At 38.1% G+C, this 22,891-nt stretch overlaps 1 protein-coding gene across 1 annotated transcript in view; it reads right to left on the bottom strand.

Moving 5' to 3' along the window:
• hydin (HYDIN axonemal central pair apparatus protein) overlaps window positions 1-22,891 on the bottom strand; it is a 145,276-nt gene that overhangs the window by 71,409 nt on the left and 50,976 nt on the right. The window contains exons 17-22 of the mRNA XM_056478776.1: window positions 22,201-22,353; window positions 12,707-12,945; window positions 12,112-12,370; window positions 11,380-11,523; window positions 4,403-4,546; window positions 3,573-3,886 (exon numbers count right to left, since the gene is read on the bottom strand). Of these exons, the coding sequence (XP_056334751.1) occupies window positions 3,573-3,886; window positions 4,403-4,546; window positions 11,380-11,523; window positions 12,112-12,370; window positions 12,707-12,945; window positions 22,201-22,353 (1,253 nt within the window). The remainder of the gene's footprint in view (window positions 1-3,572; window positions 3,887-4,402; window positions 4,547-11,379; window positions 11,524-12,111; window positions 12,371-12,706; window positions 12,946-22,200; window positions 22,354-22,891) is intronic.

Genomic DNA, 22,891 nt, shown 5'->3' with positions numbered 1-22,891 from the left:
ATACTCCCAAAATCATTCCGCATAAATCTGCAGATTTTTTATAAAATTCTGTGCAGAAATAGCAAAACATATCCGCAGATTCTGTCTGGCCCTACCCATAAATGAGCCTGAACTGGGCCAGATATGTTAGCGTGCCACTACTGCATTAAAATTGATAAACCCATGAATCATTGCGCTTTAGGCATGCTATGGGTGTGCTTTTTCTCAAAGCGACCTGATTGGTAGAATTTTTTTCTTTATTTGAAAATAATACAAATGTATTTTAAATGTGGGTAAAGTCAGGCCACAATTACATGGCTTACATATCAACATCTGGGCCAATTACTACATTTTACATCTGGTCCAAGTATTGTATGCCACCTCTGCCAAACCAGGGCCATGTTTGACAACACATGCTGTATGCCAGTGCCTGATAAATGCCTGCTGTGCAAGATTCATGCCAAATCTGGGCCAGAATTCTTTGGTACTTAGGTATAGTCAAAAATGTTCTTTAGGGAAATAAAAAAATTAATACTTGAAAAAAATTTACTTGAAAATTAAAGTAAGAAAAAAATTGGTTCCTTTATGAACTACTCTACTAAAAGGTTTTTTGGGAACCCAATTATGGGTTGTCTAAGGAATTGATGCAAAAACTGCATTTTGGATTTAAAATGTATTTTTAAAGTCCCCAAGAATTAAAAACTAATCATATGTTTTTGTTAGCTCACATTGCTAGTTTTGTGGTGAACAATTCATCTGTGCATGTCATTAAGAACAAAAAAAATGTTTGTCTTCTAATCTTTAATTGAAATCTGAAAATGCACTTCCTGTTTGTTTTCAGTTAATTTATCAGAGGATGTGATTTTGAGGTAATGGGCATGGCTAACGCTGCTCCAACTGACAGTTTTGACAACAAACAGAAATGAAGAGCAGGTGAAATCTGTTAGGTTGAAATAACTCTTCTACAACCCCTTTCCTGATCTTTCTGAATGAAAACCATACTTTACTATGTCCATTCAGCCTGTGGTACAAAAAACAAGCCACGCCCACCGTTTGCTCATTTAAAATTCAGTTTCTCTAGGAACTGTGTCACACTACGAAAAGAATAACAATTGCAGCTTCCGGTTTAAAGGGACTTTAAGAGTGCATGTTCACTTTGGGTACCTAAATGTACCTTTATGATACAAAATACACCATTTACTGTAGGTATAAATCAGACACAGTTGTATCATTTAAAAAGGTTTTGCCCAAGTGACTATACTTACATTGTTATTTCTGGAAATGTGTAATCAGACACAAGAAACAATATTACAACTGCATCTGTACAAAATGTCTCAAATGTGTGAGTGAAACTTAACTGAAGCTACATACTACACTCTCAGAAATAAAGGTACGCAATCTGTCACTGGGGGGTACACATTTGTACCTAAAAGGTCCATATTAATACCTAAAGAGTACATATTAGGACCTAAAAAAATTAAGAGGAACATTTTTGTACTTTTTAGGTACTAATATGTTACATTTTTATTTATTTTTTTAATTTTATGTGATCTGCATATTCCGCACTTACGGTTAGGTATAATACCATCGGCTTACTACAAAATAGTAATGTTTTCTGAAGGGATGTCTTTTTCATAACAATGCACTAAAACAAAGACATTGAATTCCTTTACTACTTTTGTGTTAAAAGTGTTTCTGCAGGTTTTATAAAGATAAATGTAAGACATTTTTAAGAGTAAGCTAAGAAAATTTAATGAATAATTTTAAGGGAACACGATACATCAATATGTCCTCTAAATGTAAATTTATGTGAAGCAGACAATGAGTTGTTCTGTTTTAGCAGCACTTGAGAGTTTGCAAATAAAACTTTGTACCACTTTACTTTTTAAGTCATTAAACAAAATAACTGTTACTGTACTTTTTGATCACACAGCAAAAAAGTGATTTTTTAAAATAAGAAACGTCTTAAGATTAAATCAAGAAACATTTATGTGAGTGCAAATTACATAAGGAAAGAAATCTTGTTTTGTCTGTGACAAAACTGTTGATTGAGTTTATATTTACAGCCAGTGGGCTCAAAAAACTTAATTTTAGCAGCAAAGTAATTTTTATACCCCATTGACATACAGCGTTTTTTCAAATACTATTCCCTTCACATCGTATCTTGATTTAAAGATGTTAAGATATTTATATTTCAAGAGAAAAATACTAAGAAAGATGTTCATATTTGAAGTGCATGCAACAATTACTTAATTACAATTAAAGATCTTCTGCTGTGATTTAATGAGAGTTCACCCAAAAATATAATTTTACTCTCATTGATATGTCCTTTTTCTGTTGAACACAAAAGAAGATATTTTGAAGAATGTTTGAAACATGTAACCATTGACTTTTATAGTGAGAAGCACAAACACTGGAAGTTAATGGTTACAGGTTTTTTGATCAACAGAAGAAACATAGATTTATGACAAGTGAATGAGTGAATAATGACAGAATTTTCAGTTTGAGGGAAACTATTCCTGTAGGACTTTTTAAAGGCCTGTAGAAGAGTGAATTAAGACATTTTTAAGATCTCGAGAAACTCTGTATAAAATGTTTCAATAACTTGTTTAATTTTGAACTATTCGTAGACTAAATTTTGTACTAATACTAAATAATACTATTTATAATAAAATAATACTAAATTTAAATGATATCTTAATCAAAAGACAAAAACTATGACTCAAAATCAAATATAAATCTCATATTACATTTAATAAAATTATTACATAATAAATTATTTGATTTACAACCGTTTGCCTTTCTGTTTTGTGTTTTGTATATATATGATTTACTAATAAATTAGTCTAAAAACTTACTCAGTTTCTACACTGGCTCCCCTTCAGGGGACTGAATGCTGTTGTTGAACATGGAGCTCACATGATTGACGGTTATTGTAAAATGCTAAACACCTCAGAGACTGTAAATAATGATGAGCCATTATTTAATCGCATGCTTCTCCACTGCTCGCTCCCACCAGCAAAGTGTGAGCCATCAGCTGCATCAATCTGTCACACATCAATGCCTGTTTATTTAGTTACAGCAACTTATTGCATTTCCTCACAAGACTTGCATGGCTTGACTGGACATCTGTACATCTTTAACATCTGAGTGCTGAAGCAAGGCATCGATTTCTTAATCTTTAGAGGCTTTTGAAGAGTCTTTTAATTCCCCCGTTTATTTATTTATTTATTTTTTGTTGTTGTTTGTCAACAGAAAATCAATACTCCTTGAACATTTCTTTCAAGAGGTTGCTTATGCAGCCTTTGAATTGCTAAATATCAGTTTAAGTCCATGCAATAGGGCCCTTTTTCTGTGGTGGGATACATTCAAAATGCACTGGCTTGAAATTAAAGCACAGCAAAGCCAAGTTTACTTTGCAAAGACATGCTTCTAACTGTTTTAGCTTATGCCAAATGTCTAAACACCATATTAGGAGGCACTCTATTATCTTTTGAAAAATGTCCCACTGAATTTTTTATCCATGCAATGAAAGCCATGTTGTTTTGGAGGCTTTCGCCGTATAGATCAAAATGTACAATTGCTGTCCCTACCCAATATGGCACTGTTCTTGGTCCACCAGGAAGGCCCAACGGTATGAAACGCAGAGTGGGCTGCAGTTGGTCATGGTGAGCTTGCGTCGTGATTTTGTGTTGTTGAGAATGCAGCCGAAATCCAGTGTAGTGCTGGAGAACTTGAGATTTGGGAACTGGACCTCACCCTTCAGCAACACCCTGTCCTGCTGAGGATGGCCATGGTAGCAGAACTCCAGCACTTCTTCAACCACACGGCTGTAGCGGTCCTGTTGATACATGGGGTTGAAACGCACCCATAACTCCTGCTGAGCTCCAACAGCCAACACCAGACTCTGCAGAAAGACAAAAACTATTAGACTGAAAGACCAAACATTCAGGTGCTCGGGTCATAGTAATGTAAAACATTAAAATCTTACCTATCATACACATGCAACATTAATTCATTCATCCAGTCAGGGGTTGCCACAGAGGACTGAACCGCCAACTATTCTGGCATATGTTTTATGCAGTGGATGTCCTTCCAGCCGCAACCCAGTACTGGGAAACAAAAGTTTACCCAATTCACCTATAGTCTTTGGACTGTGGGGAAAACTGGAGCACCCAAAGGAAACCCATATGAACAGAGGGAGAACATGCAAACTCCACACAGAAATTCCAACTGACACAGCCGGGACTCAAACCAGCGACCTTCTTGCTGTGAGGCGACAGTGCTAACCACTGTGCCACCGTGTTACCCAGATAAAATACAATAATTTTATAAATTTGTATTGCTTTTAGAAGTAATGAGTAATGGCTCCCACTTAAAATCCAATTACAATGCCATTACTGGTGACTATCAGCCTGTTTACCTTTGAGGTTGTAGACAGATCATCCCCATCATAATCACACAATCCAAAGGGCTCGTGCACGAGCAGTTCCATAGAGAGGTTCAAGGAGGACAAACTCTTCAGAACAAGCCTCTTATAAAGTGGAACCAGAGATGCATCTGGAGCCTGTGAGTCAGACAACTTCATGAATAAATTGAAGAAAAAACATGACAAAAATATACTTCATACTATCACTCAAAACTTGGGGTTAGTAAGGGGTTGAATGACATATTAAATTGATCAAACTTTGAATAAAGAAATGTATATCTTTGTAAAAGATTTCTATTTACAACTATGTCTTTACATAAATCATTACATAATGTCTCTTTTTATGCTTTAACAACTAAATGCATGCTTAAGTCTATTTAACTGATAATATTTGAATTACATTACAACATTGATGCTGTAAAAGGAACCTTATGAAATTGAAAATAGTCAGATAAACCTTTCACCAAAAGTTTATCATCGGCTTAAAAACACTAGCTGTGCAAATTCAATTCAATTCACCTTTATTTCTATAGCGCTTTTACAATGTAGATTGTGTCAAAGCAGCTTTACATAGAAGATTATAGTGATTTGAAATAGTGTCAGTTCAGTTTTCAGAGATTAAGTTCAGTTCAGTACAATGTGGTTTAATATTCACTGCTGAGAGTCCAAACACTGAAGAGCAAATCCATCGATGCGCAGCTCTACAAGTCCCGAACTACGGTAAGGCGATAAGGGCAAGGAAAAAAACTTCACCAATTGGCGAAAGTGAAGGATAAAAAACCTTGAGAGAAACCAGGCTCAATTGGGCATGACCATTTCTCCTATGGCCAAACGTGTTGTGCAGAGCTGCAGTCTAGGTATCGGTGGCTGGAGAACGTTGGACATCAGCGAAGACTCGTCTGTACCTGGAGTGTCACAGGAATCAGTCTCATGCTCTCCACTCCTCCATGACCACCACAGCAGCTGCTCAGGATATGGCCTGGTCCAGGATTATGGAAACCTTGGGATCATCTCGCAGCGGATCTTGGATCGCATCAGTGGTGCTGCATAGTCTCTGGGGCAAGGCTCGACCTACTTTACTTGACTTTGCTATTCTAGGTACTACCAAAAGCGAGTTTTGAGATCTTAAAGAGTGGGTTGGATTGTAGTGAGACAGAAGCTTGGTTAGGTAAACAGGAGCTAGATTATTTAAAGCTTTATAGGTAAGCAGCAATATTTTAAAATCAATACGAAACTTAACAGGCACCAGTGTAAGGAGGATAAAATTGGGGTGATATGATCATATTTTCTAGACCTGGTGAGAACTCTGGCAGCTGCATTTTGTACTAGCTAAAGTTTGTTAATAGAGGATATTGAGCAGCCAGCGAACTGAGCATTACAGTAATCCAGCCTAGAAGTCATAAAAGCATGAACTAGCTTTTCTGCATCTGAGATAGATAGCATAGTTCGTAACTTAGTGATATTTCTCAGATGAAAGAAGGCACTATTTGTGACATGGGAGATATGATTTTCGAAAGTTAAATTGCTGTCTAATATAACACCCAGATCTTTTATAGTAGAGCTAATACTTACTTTGTATCCCTCTAATTGCAGGTTGAGATGTGAAATCTGCTGTATACAGAATTTAGGCCCAATAAGTAATAATTCTGATTGTTTGTTTGAGTTTAAGAGAAGGAAATCGTGGTTCATCCAGTCTTTAACATTTTTAATGCACTCAGTTAACTTAGACAGTTTAAATGTCTCATCAGGTTTAGTTGAAACATATAATTGAGTACCATCTGCATAGCAGTGAAAGCTGATCCCATGTCTTCTAATAATGTCTCCCAGGGGTAGCATGTATATTATAAACAGCAAAGGGCCTAAAACTGATCCTTGAGGCACCCAACACTTTACTGGTCTGACTTGTGAAAGCTGTTCATTAATATTCACAAACTGGTAATGGTCAGCTAAGTATGACATAAACCATTGTAGATCCTGTTCCTGGACCCCCATAGAATTTAAGCGATCTATGAGGATATTGTGGTCGATGGTGTCAAATGCAGCACTAAGATCAAGTAAAACTAATAATGAGATGCACCTTTGGTCAGCAGCTAACCGTTGGCTATTTTCGCTAATGCAGTTTCTGTACTGTGATGAGGCCTGAAACCTGACTGAAACACTTTAAAAACATTGTTCGTCTGCAGAAAGGAGCATAATTGGGCAGAAACAACGTTTTCTAGTATTTTAGACATAAATGGAAGATTTGAAATAGGCCTATAATTAGCTAAGTTGGTGGGGTCCAGTTGTGGTTTCTTAATAATAGGCTTAATAACAGCTAGCTTGAAAGGATTTGGAACATGGCCTTAAGATAAAGAAGAGTTGATAACGTTAAGAAGAGGTTCTCTTATTACAGGAAGCAATTCTTTCAGTTATTTTGTTGGAATTGGGTCTAACATACAGCTCTTTCTATTCTATGATTTTGAAGCACTGTAAATTATTTTGATTCAGTGGAATGTTTAAAGGATCTGAAGTATAAGGTGGTGCAGAAAGTTTGACATCTTCTTAATTCTGTCTAAAGCTTTTAATTTTATAACTGAAAAAAATCATAAAGTCATCACTGCAAATTTGTGGTGTAACATTTAGTTCCAAAGATGACCTATTATTTGTTAATTTAACAATGGTGTTAAATAAAAATCTAGGATTGTTATGATTATTTTATATATTTGTTTTATATATTATCAGTTTGCGAAGGTGCTCAGCTCTGGCAGATTTTAGAGCCCTCCTATAGCTGTACATACTGTCTTTGCACACAATTCTAAAGACCTCTAAATAAAAATTTTTACCATTTACGTTCCAGGGAATGGGTTGCTGTTTTGACAGCGCAAGTATGACTGTTTTACCATGGTGTAGTTTTATTCTTTCTTGCCTTTTTTTAATTTGATGGATGCCACAGTATTTAGTGTGCTAGTAAAGATAGCTTCCATACTGCTGGTTACTACATCAAGGTCATTTGCGTTTGCGGGTGCATTTCGCAATAGAGAAAGATCAGGTAAGTTATTTGTGAATTCATCTTTAGTGGACGGGATGATAGTTCTACTAGGGCGATATATCGGAGCGGATCTGCTAAGTTCAGCTAAACACAGCTTATATAGTAAGAAGTAGTGGTCTGTTATTTCATTAGTTTGTGGTATAATGTCTACGTCAATGACCTCAATTCCATAAGTCAAAATTAGATCTAATGTATGCTTTAAGCGATGGGTTGGACCAACAACCATTTGCTTTATCCCAATTGAATTTAGAAAATCTATAAACAGAGAGAAGTTGACCACGATGATGGGGTTCGAGACTTAAAAATACTATTGGTTGGGTTTAGGGAAGGAGGACGGTGGGTCAGTCATTCAGTCAGTCAAGCAGTCAGTCGACAGTGGCCTCTGGTGGATTTACGAGAGAACAACAGGCGTAAATGGCACTCACGGGGGAAATTTGAGGTCTCAAAAAGCGCAGACAGCGGCTTTTAGAATGAGTCTGGGTTGAATATTTTGCTCCTGTTTTGACCCCTGTCTGCTGACCATTCAGTGGGGCATTTTTCAAAAGATGATAGAGTGCCATTTGTTCTTCCATTTTGATTTGTGCTCTTTCGTTTTTTGTACTGTGCTTCAGAATATGTGTAACTCATAAAATAATAAAAATGAATGCATATACAGTATATGACTATGGCTATAAAAAAACTGTGAACTGAAAATAAGTTTTGAGTCAGACCCAGAATTTCTGAAACTACAGTATACATACTACCAGACATAATATCACTTACAAGCACAAATATCAGTTATTTGTGGGTGCTACTGTCATTACTTAAAAGGCAAATCTCACTCTCCCCAACTCTGAGTCTGAGTTTTCCCACATCCTCAATTTTCCTCTCATCTCTGCCTCTCTCTCTCCCTCCTCTCCCTACTCGCTCTCTTTAATTGCTTTATTCCTCCAAGCTCTACTAAGGGAGCATTCAGTAAATCTAGCAGCATGGGCTGTCAAAACACAGACAAATGGGACAGAATCAGATAAAAAGAATGCCACAGAAATAAATTTGCATTTTTAGTTCTAAGATGCAGACTTGCAAGGCACCAGAAAGCAGCTGTCAGAAGATATAAGGAGTGCATGGAAATATGTATGGCTGCTGCAAAACTGGGAGAGAACAGGGATCTGACAAGGAGGGTGGTGTTGTGTGTGCAAATATGTGCGTGTGTGTTGAAAGAGAAATAATAAAAGTGAAATAAGGCAGGCAGAAAATCATTTTCATTATAATGATGGTTCCTCCTGATCTCACTGTGCTTGTTCTGCGGCTTTTAGAAGAGGACCTGAGAAGCCAGAGCATTGGGTTAAAATGAATTTGCCATTTCAGCTCATTTGCAATCATTTTGCAAATGAGAACTAAATATGGACAGCTCATTTGATTGAGTCGGACATAACAACTGCATGGTCTTTACTGTCAATACTCGGGGCAGCAATCTGTTTTCAATTTCAATAGGCCATAACAGCTGCCCATGCCTCAACCTTGTCTATATACAGTCAAGTGACTTACAAATGGATCGAAGTTGATTGATTACATGAACACACAATATATATCTCTTCTGTTCCATTCATAAATTAGTCTCAATAATCCTGTACAAGGGAGCAGATAATTGCCTCGCTGTAATTACACAGAGCAGAGACTTTTCCAGGAGAGCAGAAAGCATCTTGTGCTTCATAAAAAGTGAAAGGACGTTTGATAATGGGTACAAGTTCAGCCATCGAGCTGCTGCACAGATAATGGACCTGACATTTAACATACACATGAAATACAGTATGGACAAAATGAGTAATTAAAGAGAGAGTTCAGCCAAAAATGAAAATTCTCTCACCATCATTCCAAAACTGTATGACTTTCTTTTCTCTGCAGAACTCAAAAGAGGATATTCTGAAGATTTTGGTAACAAATGAGTTCCGTTGTATAGAAAAACCAGTTCTCAGAATATTTTATGTTATTATGTTCCATAAAACAAAGACAGTTGTACAGAATTGGAACATTGTTTAATTTTTGGGTAAACTATCCCCTTATTAATTTAATGTGGTTGTACTGTAGTTCCGAGAAGATGATGACAGCAGTTTTATTACTGTAAACAAAAATGACATTTTTAGGTTTCGTGGCAATGAACTGTGTAATAAGCTGGATAATGTACATCCAGAATAAAGCCCTTCAGTCTTATACAACAGTCCTCTGTGTCGAGCTGCAGATAAGCCTGTCAGGCTTTATTCTGCGATAACAACTGCCTGGATATACTTTATTTCTCACTTACAGTAACAAACAACTCTTGATCCTCAAAATGTATGAGTAAATGTCGATATTAACTAAGGTCAATACATGTTGTAAAAGTATTGTTCTTCTACAAACACAAGGTCAAACACATTTGACTTTATATACAGTAGCTATTGTCACGATCACCAGAGATCTAGCCTATGCAGATTGCTGGCAAACTACACATCTGCCACCACATGAACTACAACTACCATGCTGCTATGCGCCAATCAACACCCGCTACAGCTGACAATAATTTGGACTCACACATGCCTTGTCCCAATTCGCATGCTATCTGTCCTAAATAGTATTTGAAAAAAGAATTAGTACGTCCCAAATCGTAGTATGTTGAAAAGAGTATGCCAAAGGTTCACGGATGGTTTACCGTTTCTGGTAAAAATTTGAAGTGTAGAAGCATCCATATTCTAATCGCTGATGTTGCCCACAGTACATTGCGCATTGGACATGAATTCAATTAGAACTACAAACACAGGTGAAAAGTATAAAAAAAACTAAAAACATGATGAACGTGCGAGACACCAAGTAGAGAGGCTTCGGTAAAGGTGTTTGTATGAGTGTTAATTAATATCTAGCTAACTGGAGAATGTTTAAATCTTGTTTTCTGTGTGATATTTCATTTGCAACAACAATCCTAACCTATATAAATGTGTTCAGACATTAATATCTGAATGCATAATTATCCAAAGACCTGAGGAGATTTCTCTGCATGAAAGACTCATGAATGTCAGATTAACCTGCTGCTGTTTCTCCAATAAGATAGGAAAGTAAAGATGAAATGTGGATGAGCTGTGGATGATTGACAGGGCTCATAACTAAGCAACATAACGATCTGTCAACGAGGAAGTAGTACTGTATGTTCCAAAGCTTGCATATTCTTCTGTTATACACTCAAAAGTATATATATTTTTCCTTCAGAAAAAAACTACGTACTTTTAGGGTGTAGTATAAGAAAGCGAATTGGGACGCAGCAACACACACACACACGCACACATACATACATACATACATATATATATATATATATACATACACACACACACAATGCTAAAGACATCTCTCACTTTCACACACACATTGCTGAGTCTTGTTCACCTGTAACATTACCAAGCGTTATTCGTGTCTAGCCTTGCCGTGCTTTTTGATTCTTGCCTTGTTTAATTGTTTATGCTGTTTGCCGACCTCTTTGCCTGTGACCACAACTATGCTTTTGGATTACCCCCATGATACCGCTTGCTCCTGTTTTGACCATTGACTGCCTAAGTTGGAAATAAACTGCATTTGGACCCTCAACTCTATTGTCACCCTGACCATTTGTTACAGCTATATTTAACTAATATTAACAAACAAAACCTTGTTTAGTGTCACCAAAAATGTAACTACAGTATATAGATGAATAAAAACAGAAATAAACAAATAAAACCTGGAATAAGACCAAAAAAGAGTCATAAATTTATTTAATATAAGTTTAAAACTTGCTTGTATTAAAATGGGACAAAATAACAGTCCTCAAAAACTACATTTAAATTAGAGTATTAACACTGGCAGTTCTGAAACACAAAAATTGAATAAAGAAATTAAGCCAAAATGTTTTGGAAAACTAAATTAGTAAATAAATGATCATAAATTAGATTTTTTTGCAAACCTTTTCTACATAGAAGTTGAGTTGCTGGGAGGAGATGTCAACTGCTGGGGAGACAAACTGACATGTGACGTCTGCAGTGATGATGCACTCCCTCACATATTGCCGCCCGATAACAGCATAGCATACAAGCTTCTCTGTAACCACCTGCAATGTATAAAACACTGAATGCAATGGGGACATTTTTTTATAAAAAAACACATAAAAAAAGATCAATGAGCAACACTTTTTGGCAGTACTCAGGCAGTGGTGTATACAAAATCATTTTCATATTCTCAATATATGAATAGATGTGAATAATAATTTGATAGTTTGATTTATCAAAAGCCTGCTCAGCTTTGTCACTAAAACAGAGAACTTCTCTATGAAGGCTGAGAGTCGGTGTACTGACATCCCGACGACTGATGGCTAAGCAATGCAGCAGCCCAGCGTGGGATGCAGCAGGTCAGGACTGCATTCACTTCTCACCTTCTCTCATCTGATTTACCATTAAATCAATAAGGATTCAAGGAGGCATGCATCTCTGCAATGCTCTCGAGAGGAAGTCAATACACAGCTCTATGCCGCTCCACTAAAAGAGGATTAAGTGCGGCTTTAAGGACCTTCATCACTGTAGTATTCAAACTTCAGCCAATTGTGTCGGAACTGCTGTTGACCAACATATTTAAAATTGTTGCAAAGGATGTGGTCAATTTATCAGATGATTAACAGGTGAAGAATTTTAGACATAGGTACCTTGGGGACGTCAGAGGAACCTTCTAGCAGCATATCAGCTGAATGTCCCGGAGGAAGTAATAAACGTGCAGGGGATAAACTGAAGACTGGGCCTTCTTGAGGTGAGGTTTGTAGACTCTTGCTTTTCTTGTTCCTAGGCTTGTTTGGTGACAGATGGTCTCTATTAGGAAACTGTGGAAACCCCTCTGTGGTCCATAATAGTTGGTGAGTGCGACGGCCTCGGTTAGTGATTCTGAAGGCATATTGACATGGGCCAGAACTGGAAGACCAAAAGATTTTACAAATTAACTAGGAACTACTTGAAATAGCCGACTTGTGTAACATTTAAAGGGGAAGTATGTACGATTGTTTTTAAAGTCAAAATGAATTCTCTTAAAATGATCTTATAAAGTGAAAAGAGGCTGTGGTGTGAAAGTGAACATTATTTACAGCATTATTTCAGTTAAACTAGATAAGCTAAACTCATTGCCATACATATTTGCTCTTTTGTACAATTATTGTAATTCTACTACATCACACTAGAAGAGCAGAAACTACATTGGGCTGCTTAACTTCTTTAAGTGAACACATCTGCATATGATTGGTTGTTTTTTACCTGAAGTGGGTTCCCAAATTCAAGCTGGGAGCAAATGGCCGGTCAGTGACTATGGTAGTGCCCTTTCCTTTGGCTGTCAAAGGAATGTTAAAAATTTGGCTGTCCTGGATTTCCAGTAACAGTTCGTCCTGGAAGGGCACTGTGTCATTCAGATTGACTATCAACTTTAATTCCAAACTCTCCTCTGGAGGAATTTCCCCTTCACTGGGTTCCACACGCCAGTGAGACTTGTTCCTCAACTGTCAACAAAGACACACACATCAGAGCAGATTTAACGTATGATTATATGGCAACAAAAAAGCACTTTTTCTGTAAATATTGAAACACTTGCATATACAAACATGAGCCATAGAATTATGACATAAGCCATAGAATTATGACCATCCAACTAATAACCAATAGAATATAGCTAACAAAACAGCAGCCACAAATCAAAGCATTGATTTATCGAGGTGCCAGTAGGTCTTCTTTGATATCTGGTACTAGATATCCCAATCAGGTTTTTTTGCCCTCGAGTCAGAGTCATTTGATTTTGAGTATCCACCGATACTAAACCCGATCCGATACTTCAATAATACATAAAAAAAATAAATAAAAAGAGCGAAGAACCAGATCCAGGATGTTCTTTATTCAATTCACCTTATTTTAACATTCAACAACTCTGTTAACAAACAGAGCACTTCTACGAGGTAGCTTGAACAATCAAGTAATAAATAACATAAATTCTTCACTCTTGGACTTTAGTGCAACAGTAAACATATATAAAAAAATCTAATATAAAAACAAATTGCACCTCAACTTAAAATACCCTGCAAGCAATCCCAAGTTTCCATATTTTACAGTTTGCTAAGGCAATGTTGTCTTCATCAACTTTATAATACCTCTAGACTGCAGACATACTCGCGATTTCATGTTCTACTTTGCCGGCATTTAACCAATAGTCTCTGCAACAAAGTGATGTCATGCTGCAAGCGTTGCTGTTTCTGTGTGAAGTCAAGGAAGAGGTCTAACTCTATGCCACCGCATAGATTTGTAAAAAAAAGAGGATATATATATATATATATTTGCGACCATATATATATATATATATATATATATATATATATATATATATATATATATATATATATATATATATATATATATATATATATATATGTGAACCTACACTGGTCTCACTATTCGGTTACAATTATCACGGCAACGATTTGGTTCAATTCGACATCACGGTGCATTGACGATGCTTTTCATATACAATTTTATATTTTACTAACCCTAACCCAATACAAGAATAAAAATACAATTGACATGTATTTGTAATACAATCTTGTCCTTTAATCCAAGCAGTCAGATATATGTGAACTGTACCTTTAATTTTACCTGCTTAAAGAAAACACTCTGAATCAAACAAAACTCAAGGACATGCACAAAACCACACGAGCATTTAAAGCAAATAAACAAACATAATTATTATGCTGCTTGCTTTTTGAGAGTTGTCGAGCCTATGATTGGTCACGTGCTCTACAGAAAGGGCTGCGATTGGCTCTGACGTGATGCCGCTATTCACCGATTAGAGACACTGAAAAACGGACGCGGCGATCTCAGCTGATCTGTGACAGACGCGTGGAGAAAACTCACTCTGCAGACATGCTTGTGTTTGAATCCACATTTCTCGCTGTAACGGCCGAGAGTAGACAGAGAGAGAGAGATTACTTTCATTTCCTCCATGGGGGTGAAATAGGGGCTTCTGCTGTAACTTCAGTGTCAATGAATGACTGTCCAGCAAACACATGCAGTGAATTTCTGCGTTTTAACTATTCGTGCTTGCCTCCCTTGTCATAGTGTTCTACCACGACATAGCGCATATGAGTTAAATGACATCAGTACGTAATAACCAGTTAGGATGTATTACTGAACAGATACCAAATTCTCAGCGTCTACATCATGGTGCACCAAAGAAACAATTAATTTTGACACCCCTATATATTTTTGAGTCCTGATCGGGATGTAATGTACGATTCCGATCGAGTCTGAAACCGCATGATCGGGCCCGATTTCTGATTACGTGATCGGATCTGAACATCCCTATCTGGTACTATAATGTCAACATTTGTACAAGTTGTCACAATGCTGAGTGGTAGTGATACAGCATGAACTTTACCAAGTTAAACCACAAACGTTCAATTGGGTTCATGGGTATATTTGGAGTCCAAGGCATCAACAGAAATTCATCTACAGTACATGTTCCATGGCAAATCATGATGGATTGTCCTGTTGCACTGAATAGGTGCACTTTGTCCGCAACAATATACAGCTTTTGGGTATTATGCTGTTGGGATAACAAGGCTTAATTTTTCCTAAGAAAACATTGGCCACAGCATGCAACCACTGCCACAAGCCCACCAATTGTGAATCAAGGTGCCATGGGCTCTGTTGTTAATCACCATACTTTATACTTGACTATTGTCAGACCAGGCCAGTTTCTTCCAAATATTAACAGTATAAAACAGGTGATCTTGGGTTCATTTCATACTTTGTAGAAAATTATGAGAAAGCCACGACGAACTGTGTGCTGTGACTCATTTTCCTGGTCACCACTGTTGTAGCTGCTGGTGATTTGTTGCCCTGCAGTCGCTTTTAACAATGCTTAAAATGCTCTCACAAAATGCTCTAAACAATGGTCTCTTTAGTATCGTTGAGCTGTGGACAACACACAGCTCTACTTTGAGTCATTGTTTGGCCAACTGTATACAACATTTGAAACGTAGAAGAAGTATTGTGAAAAAGCACTAGTTCTGGTTTCCAGTTGTGGAATGACAATATAGATACTGCCACCTGAAAATATGAACAGATACATTCTCTCACGCAGGTGCAGAATGTACATTCTCTTTTTAGATGGCTGTTTTTTGTTTGGTGAGTTCACATGCAGGTTTTTGATCCAGACAGGACCAGATGCACCCAACGCTAGGCGACAGCCAACATAGGCTCATTCTGAAAACATAGCCCTACACATTTCTGGAGATCATGAATTATGTAGCCAGAGCTACGTATGGCTGCATTTCATCTTTAAAATCTGTCGGTGGACTTGAGATGCAGAGCAGAGTTGACCACGACGACGGGGTTCGCGTCCGGCGAAGAACAGTTCTAGAAAGCAGGTAAGACAAAAACAAAAGCTAAAAATAAAACAAACAAGTAAAAAACAGGGTGAGAATGTGGTGAAATCTGAAAATGTGGTAAAAATCAGGGGGCTTTTTTTCTAGATTTCTTTTTAAAACACTGCTGTTTGGTTTAGGGAAAGGGGTGGGCAGGTCAATCGGTGCATTTTAACACTACTGTTTGGGTTTAGGGAAGGGGGAGGGGATCAGTCGGTTGGTCAGTCAGCAAGTCAGTCAGTCGATTAATCAGTCTGGTGGGTTTACGTGACAACAGCACGCCTGAATGGCACTTGTGAGAGATATTTGAGATCTGAAAAAGTGTACACAGCGCCCACTAGTGGATTCGCGAAAACAAAAACTGCAAAAAAGTAGCTCCTGGGATGTATTTTGCTCTCTCCAGAAATGCATATAGGGGTGCGTGATCAAATGAGCCTGGGTTGGCGACAGGGTTGTGGGACTCAAATAAGTAGGGCCAGAGAGAATCTGAGAGAATCTGCGGAATCTGCAGATATTTTTTTGCTGATTCGGCTTAGAATTTTGTTAAAAATCTGCATATTTATGCGGAATGATTTTGGAAGTATCACTAACTAAACTAAAAAACTTAATAACCAAAAACTTAAAATATAAAATAAAATAATAATACCTTTTTAACTTTTATTTAATGTTTACAGTGCAGATCCAATAAGATTCACTTATTTGGTAAACAAAGCAAGTCTCTCATAGAATATCTCTGATAAAATACAGAAAATATTACTTTACAAACCATATTGTAAATAAATCATATTAATATTTCCATATTAGTCAATATTAATACTAAAATTAATTTAAAAACTGAATAAATATAATTTTACACACATTTGCACAAGTGAATAAACAGAATTAATGATTGGCTGAAAATCTGTGAAAATCTGCATGTTTCTGCGCGTGCTGTTTCCATGTGGGCCTACTCATAAGTGTATATACTATAGAGTAGTATGATCTTTTTCATTTAAATACGATGTGTACTGTATGAGGTCACAATTGAGCAATATTCAAATGAAATAGGCATTTAAAAGGGCCTTTGTTTTTGTTTAATTTTGATTTTAAAAGGATTGCATGTTAGTGAAATAGTATTGTTCAAAGTTCATTTTAATGTTCTTTCATTCATTCATTTTCTTTTCGGCTTAGTCCCTTTATTAATCAGGGGTCGCCACAGTGAAATGAACCCCCACCTTATCCAGCATATGTTTTACACAGCACATGCCCTTCCAGCTGCACCAGCTCCCATCACTGGTAAACACCCATACACTCTCATTCACACACATACACTACGGCCAATTTAGTTCATTCAATTCACCTATAACACATGTCTTTGGACTGTGGGGGAAACCGGAGCACCCAGAGAAAACCCTCGCCAACATTGGGAGAACATACAAACTCCACACAGAAATGCCAACTGTCCCAGCTGGGGCTCAAACCAGCAACATTCCCACTGCACCACCATGTCGCCTATTTTAATGGGTTTTTTTTGTAAAACCATTTTGTAATCTCTTCCAACATTAAATTTATATGATTAAAACTATTGTGAATTATTATTACAATTTAAAATAGCTATTTTATATTTCCCTGGCCACTCCAAGGAATAAAAATGCAAACGCTCACATACTGTGGCAAGGAACAAAACACTAAATCATCCATCAGTTCAGCTTCACACATTACTTAGTCCGATATCAGTCTTATGCAAAAGACAACAGTAAACTCCCTTATGTGACTGGACTGGTTCTTCTGTGTCTTATGTAATGTCCAGGGGAAATGATCCCACGGCGGGTGAGTTTTCTAGTGGGTAATGAGAAATATTAATGATCATTCCCTCCCGGTTGGCTCCAACACAAGCAACTGCCACTCAAAAGCCAACCGCTCAGCGAAATCTTATCTTGTAATTGCACAGGGGTTTAAATGAGCAGCCACACAGCGATAACATGCACAGATGTACAGTGAGTCTATATGCTAGAAACCTTATAAAGGAATTGTAATTATTCATCAGTTTTATAACGAGTGCTGAACGGCTAATTGAAGGACACAGTTTGTGCTTTAACTGACCCAAGAATCTGACATCAAGCTAACATTTGCTCATTCACTGGGGACTGACATGGATGATATGCATATAAGCAGTTTTTCCCTCTTTCAAAGCCCAGATGTGAAGCGCCTCCTCTCTGTCCTACTTTTTCTCCCTACTTTCATTATTTCCTTTCATTCTCTCATAACGAGAAATACACCAATGAGGGGAGGGGGAGGGGGGGTACAAACTCATCTTTGCATGCAAAAGTGCACCCCACCAGCTGCTTAATTTGTACCGCTGCTTTCCATAACTGTTGGTGGAGGATTCAAATCAATTTTCATAATGCGGCCAAATGATTGATGTCCTGCACATTAACTTTTAATTGGGATTTTCTGACTGGGTAAAGAGAACGGGTGTTGGTGTGTTAAGGGATTCTGATTAATAGCGTTTTATTTATCTTAAGAGCGTGGCTTATCCTGATGGGTGAGTATAGCTTTTGGCACATTTATCATCATTTTCATAACTCTCTCCTTTTACAGTCTTCATCCGAGTGAGCCGACTGTAGAGAGGAAATTAAAGGAAGAGTATTTCCCGCTTCAGTACGAACAATCTAAGCCATTAATAACATATGAATGTACATTATCCCACTTATTACATGTCTTATTCTAAAGGAAAATAAATAAATAAATAAAAATGATAAAAAATAATGGACCGAATTGAAACGATGATGGTCAATAAGCAGTCATCACACATAAAATATACTTGACCGCGGAATGTCATGACTGTCCAGTCAGATTCAGGTATTCCAGCAAACCGTGTAAATGGCTCACATAGATGAATTGGCAGCTAACTTTCTCATAAGCAACTCCTCAAACTGATATGGATTGGGAGTCCTCCAGGACCTATATATTTGTGTGGGGCTGAGTGTGTTTGTGAGGCAGACTGTGTGATCAGAAGGAGCCATGCTCATATCTCATATTCACTCAACTGTGATCCATTGCGGAATCACATGAATAAATTTGGAGAAATATACTGACCAGGAGAGGCAGGATTTTGGTGACATTCATGAGGATTCCTTTCAAATATGTTGTAATGTACATGCCATATGGTGTTCATGTATTGTTGTAAAATCATACACTTAATACTTGACTACTAAAAATGTAAAGAACTCTCCAACCCAGGCTCATTCTGATTACGTACCCCTATACACATTTCTGGAGAGTGCCAAAAACGTCCCAGGAGCTAGGTTTTTTTTGCAGTTTTTGTCTTCGCGAATCTGCCAGAGGCCACTGTGTATGCTTTTTGAGATCTCAAATTGCTCTCGCGAGTGCCATTCGCACCTGCTGTTCTCATGTAAAACCACCAGAGGCTGCTGTCGACTGACTGACCGATCAATTGACCCACCCTCCTCCTTTCCTAACCCCAAACGACGTATTTTTACGTGTTTTTTAAAAGCAATCTAGGAAAAGAAAAGCCCTCGGGATCACATTTTCAGATTTTACCACATTCTCACCCTGTTATTTACTTGTTTATATTATTTTTTGGTTTCTGTTTTTGTCTTACCTGCTTTCTGAAACCGTTCTTCGCTGGACTCAAACCCTATCATTGCAGTCAACTCCGTTCTGTGTCTCAAGTTCGCCAATGTATGTAGTGAGCGACTGGACAAACTGGTAACAGCGGAAAAGATGTCCATATCGAAGTAAGCATTCAACTGGTAATCGTGAAAAAAAATGGTGTTATACTATCCCCTAGCGTTTGTTTTGAAGACGAAATGCACTCATACATTCCTCTGGCTACATAATTCGCGATCTCCAGAAACCTATATGGGGCTACATTTTCAGAATGAGTCTATGTTAGAGGTTTCATGTTTACAAAGACTGCATTTATTTGAACATAAATACAGTGAACAGCAGTTGTGAAATCTTATTAACATTTAAAATAACTTTTCTATTGTACTATATTTTGTGTGTAATTGATGAAATTTAAAAAATTCATTTGCTGCCACTTAGGTATATTTTAGGCTATACTATATGTAGTCTATGTAGTAGTAATTATGATATCTTTTGGTGCTCTAGATCTGCATGTTTCAGATGAATGAATTTTTTTTCTCGCATAGACTGATTGACAGGATTATGCATTCACAATGGTATGAACTATTATAGGGGTGGTCAAATGTATGTTTATATTATTGATTAATATTATTATTATTTAAGATAAAGATCTGCGGGTGGCACGGTGGCTCAGTGGTTAGCACTGTTGCATAACAGCAAGTCACAGTCACTGGTTCAGGTCCTGGCTGGGGCAGATGGTATTTCTGTGTGGCGTTCATGTAGGTTTCCTCCGGGTGCTCCGGTTTCCCCTCTGGTTGGGTTTAGGGAAGGGTGAGGGTGGGTGGATCGGTCGGTTGGTCGGTTGGTCGGTCGGTCGGTCGGTCGGTCGGTCGGTCGGTCGGTCAGTAAGTCAGTCAGTTGGCAGCAGCCTCGTGGGAACAGCATGCGAGAATGGCACTCACGAGAGAAATTTGAGATCTGAAAAAGTATACTCAGCGGCCTCTGGCAGATTTGCAAAAACAAAAACTGCAAAAAATGTAGCTCCCAGGACATATTTTGCTCTCTCCAAAATTTATATAGGGGTACGCAATCAGAATGAGCCTGGGTTGGTCTATGGTGGCGACGCGGTGGCGCAGTAGGTAGCGCTGCCGCCTCACAGCAAGAAGGTCGCTGGTTCGAGCCTCGGCTGGATCAGTTGCCGTTTCTGTGTGGAGTTTGCATGTTCACCCCGTGATCGCGTGGGTTGTCTCTGGGTGCTACGGTTTCCCCCACAGTCCCAAGACATGGGTACAGGTGACATGTGCTGGATAAGCTGGCGATTCATTCCGCTGTGGCGACCCCGGATTAATTAAGGAACTAAGCCAAAAAGAAAATGAATGAATGAATGGTCTATGCTGTTTGCCGCCTGTCCTAACCATTTGCCTGTTATTTTGGCTACGTTCATTGGATTACCCTCATGCTCCTGTTTGTCCCTGTTCTTGACCACTGCCTGCCTGACTCCTCTTGATTATTAAACAGCACGTGGATTCTCATCTCCGTTGTCCTGAACTGTATGTAATAACATGAATGTATTGTAAAATATTCATTATGTAGTATAAATGATATAATATGCTAATAAACAGTACTATAACTCTTGTCATAATGTGTGAGAAAAAACACATGCTCTATGCTCATTCGTCCCAGAACTAGCCAATGAAAACAACACATTTCTGAGCAGCAGAAGGCTTCCCTTGAAGGAGGGAAACTGCAAATTCAGTATTCGGCAAGGAGGAAACGACTTTGAGCCGGCAGAGGGTAGAGAGATCGCCCTATCATTTGAACTGCGCTGGACTAAAGGAGGTCAGCAGGGAAGCATAGATCACTCTGTAAGTCTTCATTTGAAAGAGAACTGCCAAACCAAGTGGGAGAGAGATAGAGGAGGGGAAGAGAGATAGACGAGCCGGTCGATAGGGAGCTAGATCCAGGTTGGGCCGGTTTCCCCTTGAGAGAGGAATCAGGCGAAGAACAAGCCAGCTGAAATTTCAATAATCAGATCAGACTTGCATTAGAAGGTTTAACACCATTGATTGCTTTAAACTTCATCGCACTGTAGAGCTTCGCAACAGAACCAAATGCCCGTCTCAAGAGAAACATATCTTTCTGCAAAACTCACAATAATAGTTTATCAGAAAGTACATGAACAGATGGACGCACAAAAGCGTGAGACTGCGTTTTGAGTATTTTCAATTCACGCCGCGCTCCTGTCAGCATCTGCCTGGCACTCGGCCACGCTATCGAGCGGCTGTAATGAAATTCAGGAATCGACTAAAGCTGGAAAATGTTTGGTAAAAACTCTGGGCTTATGAAAGTCCTCAGCCTTTAGAGGAGAAGACAGGATCAGTTTACCAATGAGTGTCGACCCATAATCTAGGATGCCCTGAATATCTGAATGGCTTTGTCTGTATATATTTCCAAGTCTCTTTGAGTATGTGTGTGTGAGTGTGTTATTGCATGCAATCCTTCCAGGGATTAATTAAACAAAGCCTAATGCTAAATTTATCAGTGCTGAGAATCAAGGAGCTTATTTAACATAAAGAAAAGCAAAATGAAAAGTGGAAATTAGGTCTTCTATAAAGCATATGGGGTTGTTAATCTAGAAGCGCATTAATAAGACCAATGCATCTGACACGGAGTGGACATCAGGTGAACATTAGAAAGCCCTTAGGAAACAGTGCTAAAGCTCTCCGTCCCTTCTGTTGAATTAGAACCCACCATTTGAGCACAGAATCTGGCTGCAATCGGGGACTCGTTTGACAGCTGCAGAGTTCTTGTGACATCAGTCAGCACAGGAATACAGCCAAAGTTCAGTTTGGCAGCAGAGACAGAGACAGAAGGTCCCTGGCCAACACAGGACAGGAGCAGCTCCTATAGAGAAAAGAATGCAATGCATTGAATATGCTTTTGCATGAAATGGAATAAAATCATATTTGTGAACGAACATGATCTTCAGCAACAGAAACACCTTCAACAACAGATCTATTAACAAAGAAGAGAAACTCTGACAGAGAAAAAGCACTGTATAGATTAAATTATCCATTTTAATAGTTTGAATATAAACAGTGGCCAATAAATGATGATAGCACTACAGACAAACAGCAGAGAGGATGTTCAGTACAGCATCTCATGTAAAGGAGGAGGGGAACAGTGGTGTAGTCCTTGCTATACGCATGTACTGTATACTCAGTATGCCTACTTTTTTCCACGAGCTGTTTGGGTATTACGACTTTATTGGGTATTACGAATTTATGTGCATTCGCGTCTCCTTTAACTGTCTACCAAAGGTTTTTTAACTCGTATATTAATTTGTTGTAATTGGTAATTGGTGCATTTTTGTTTAATTTGCGCCATTCCTTGCCTCCTGACGACCGCAGCAGCTGTGAGAACATTTCGTGAGTTTTTCGAA

This window comes from Danio aesculapii, chromosome 18 (genome assembly GCF_903798145.1).
Source record: "Danio aesculapii chromosome 18, fDanAes4.1, whole genome shotgun sequence".
Classification (NCBI taxonomy): Eukaryota; Metazoa; Chordata; class Actinopteri; order Cypriniformes; family Danionidae; genus Danio; species Danio aesculapii.
Note: the sequence above shows the minus strand (reverse complement) of the source record. Positions and strands in the feature narration are given on the sequence as shown.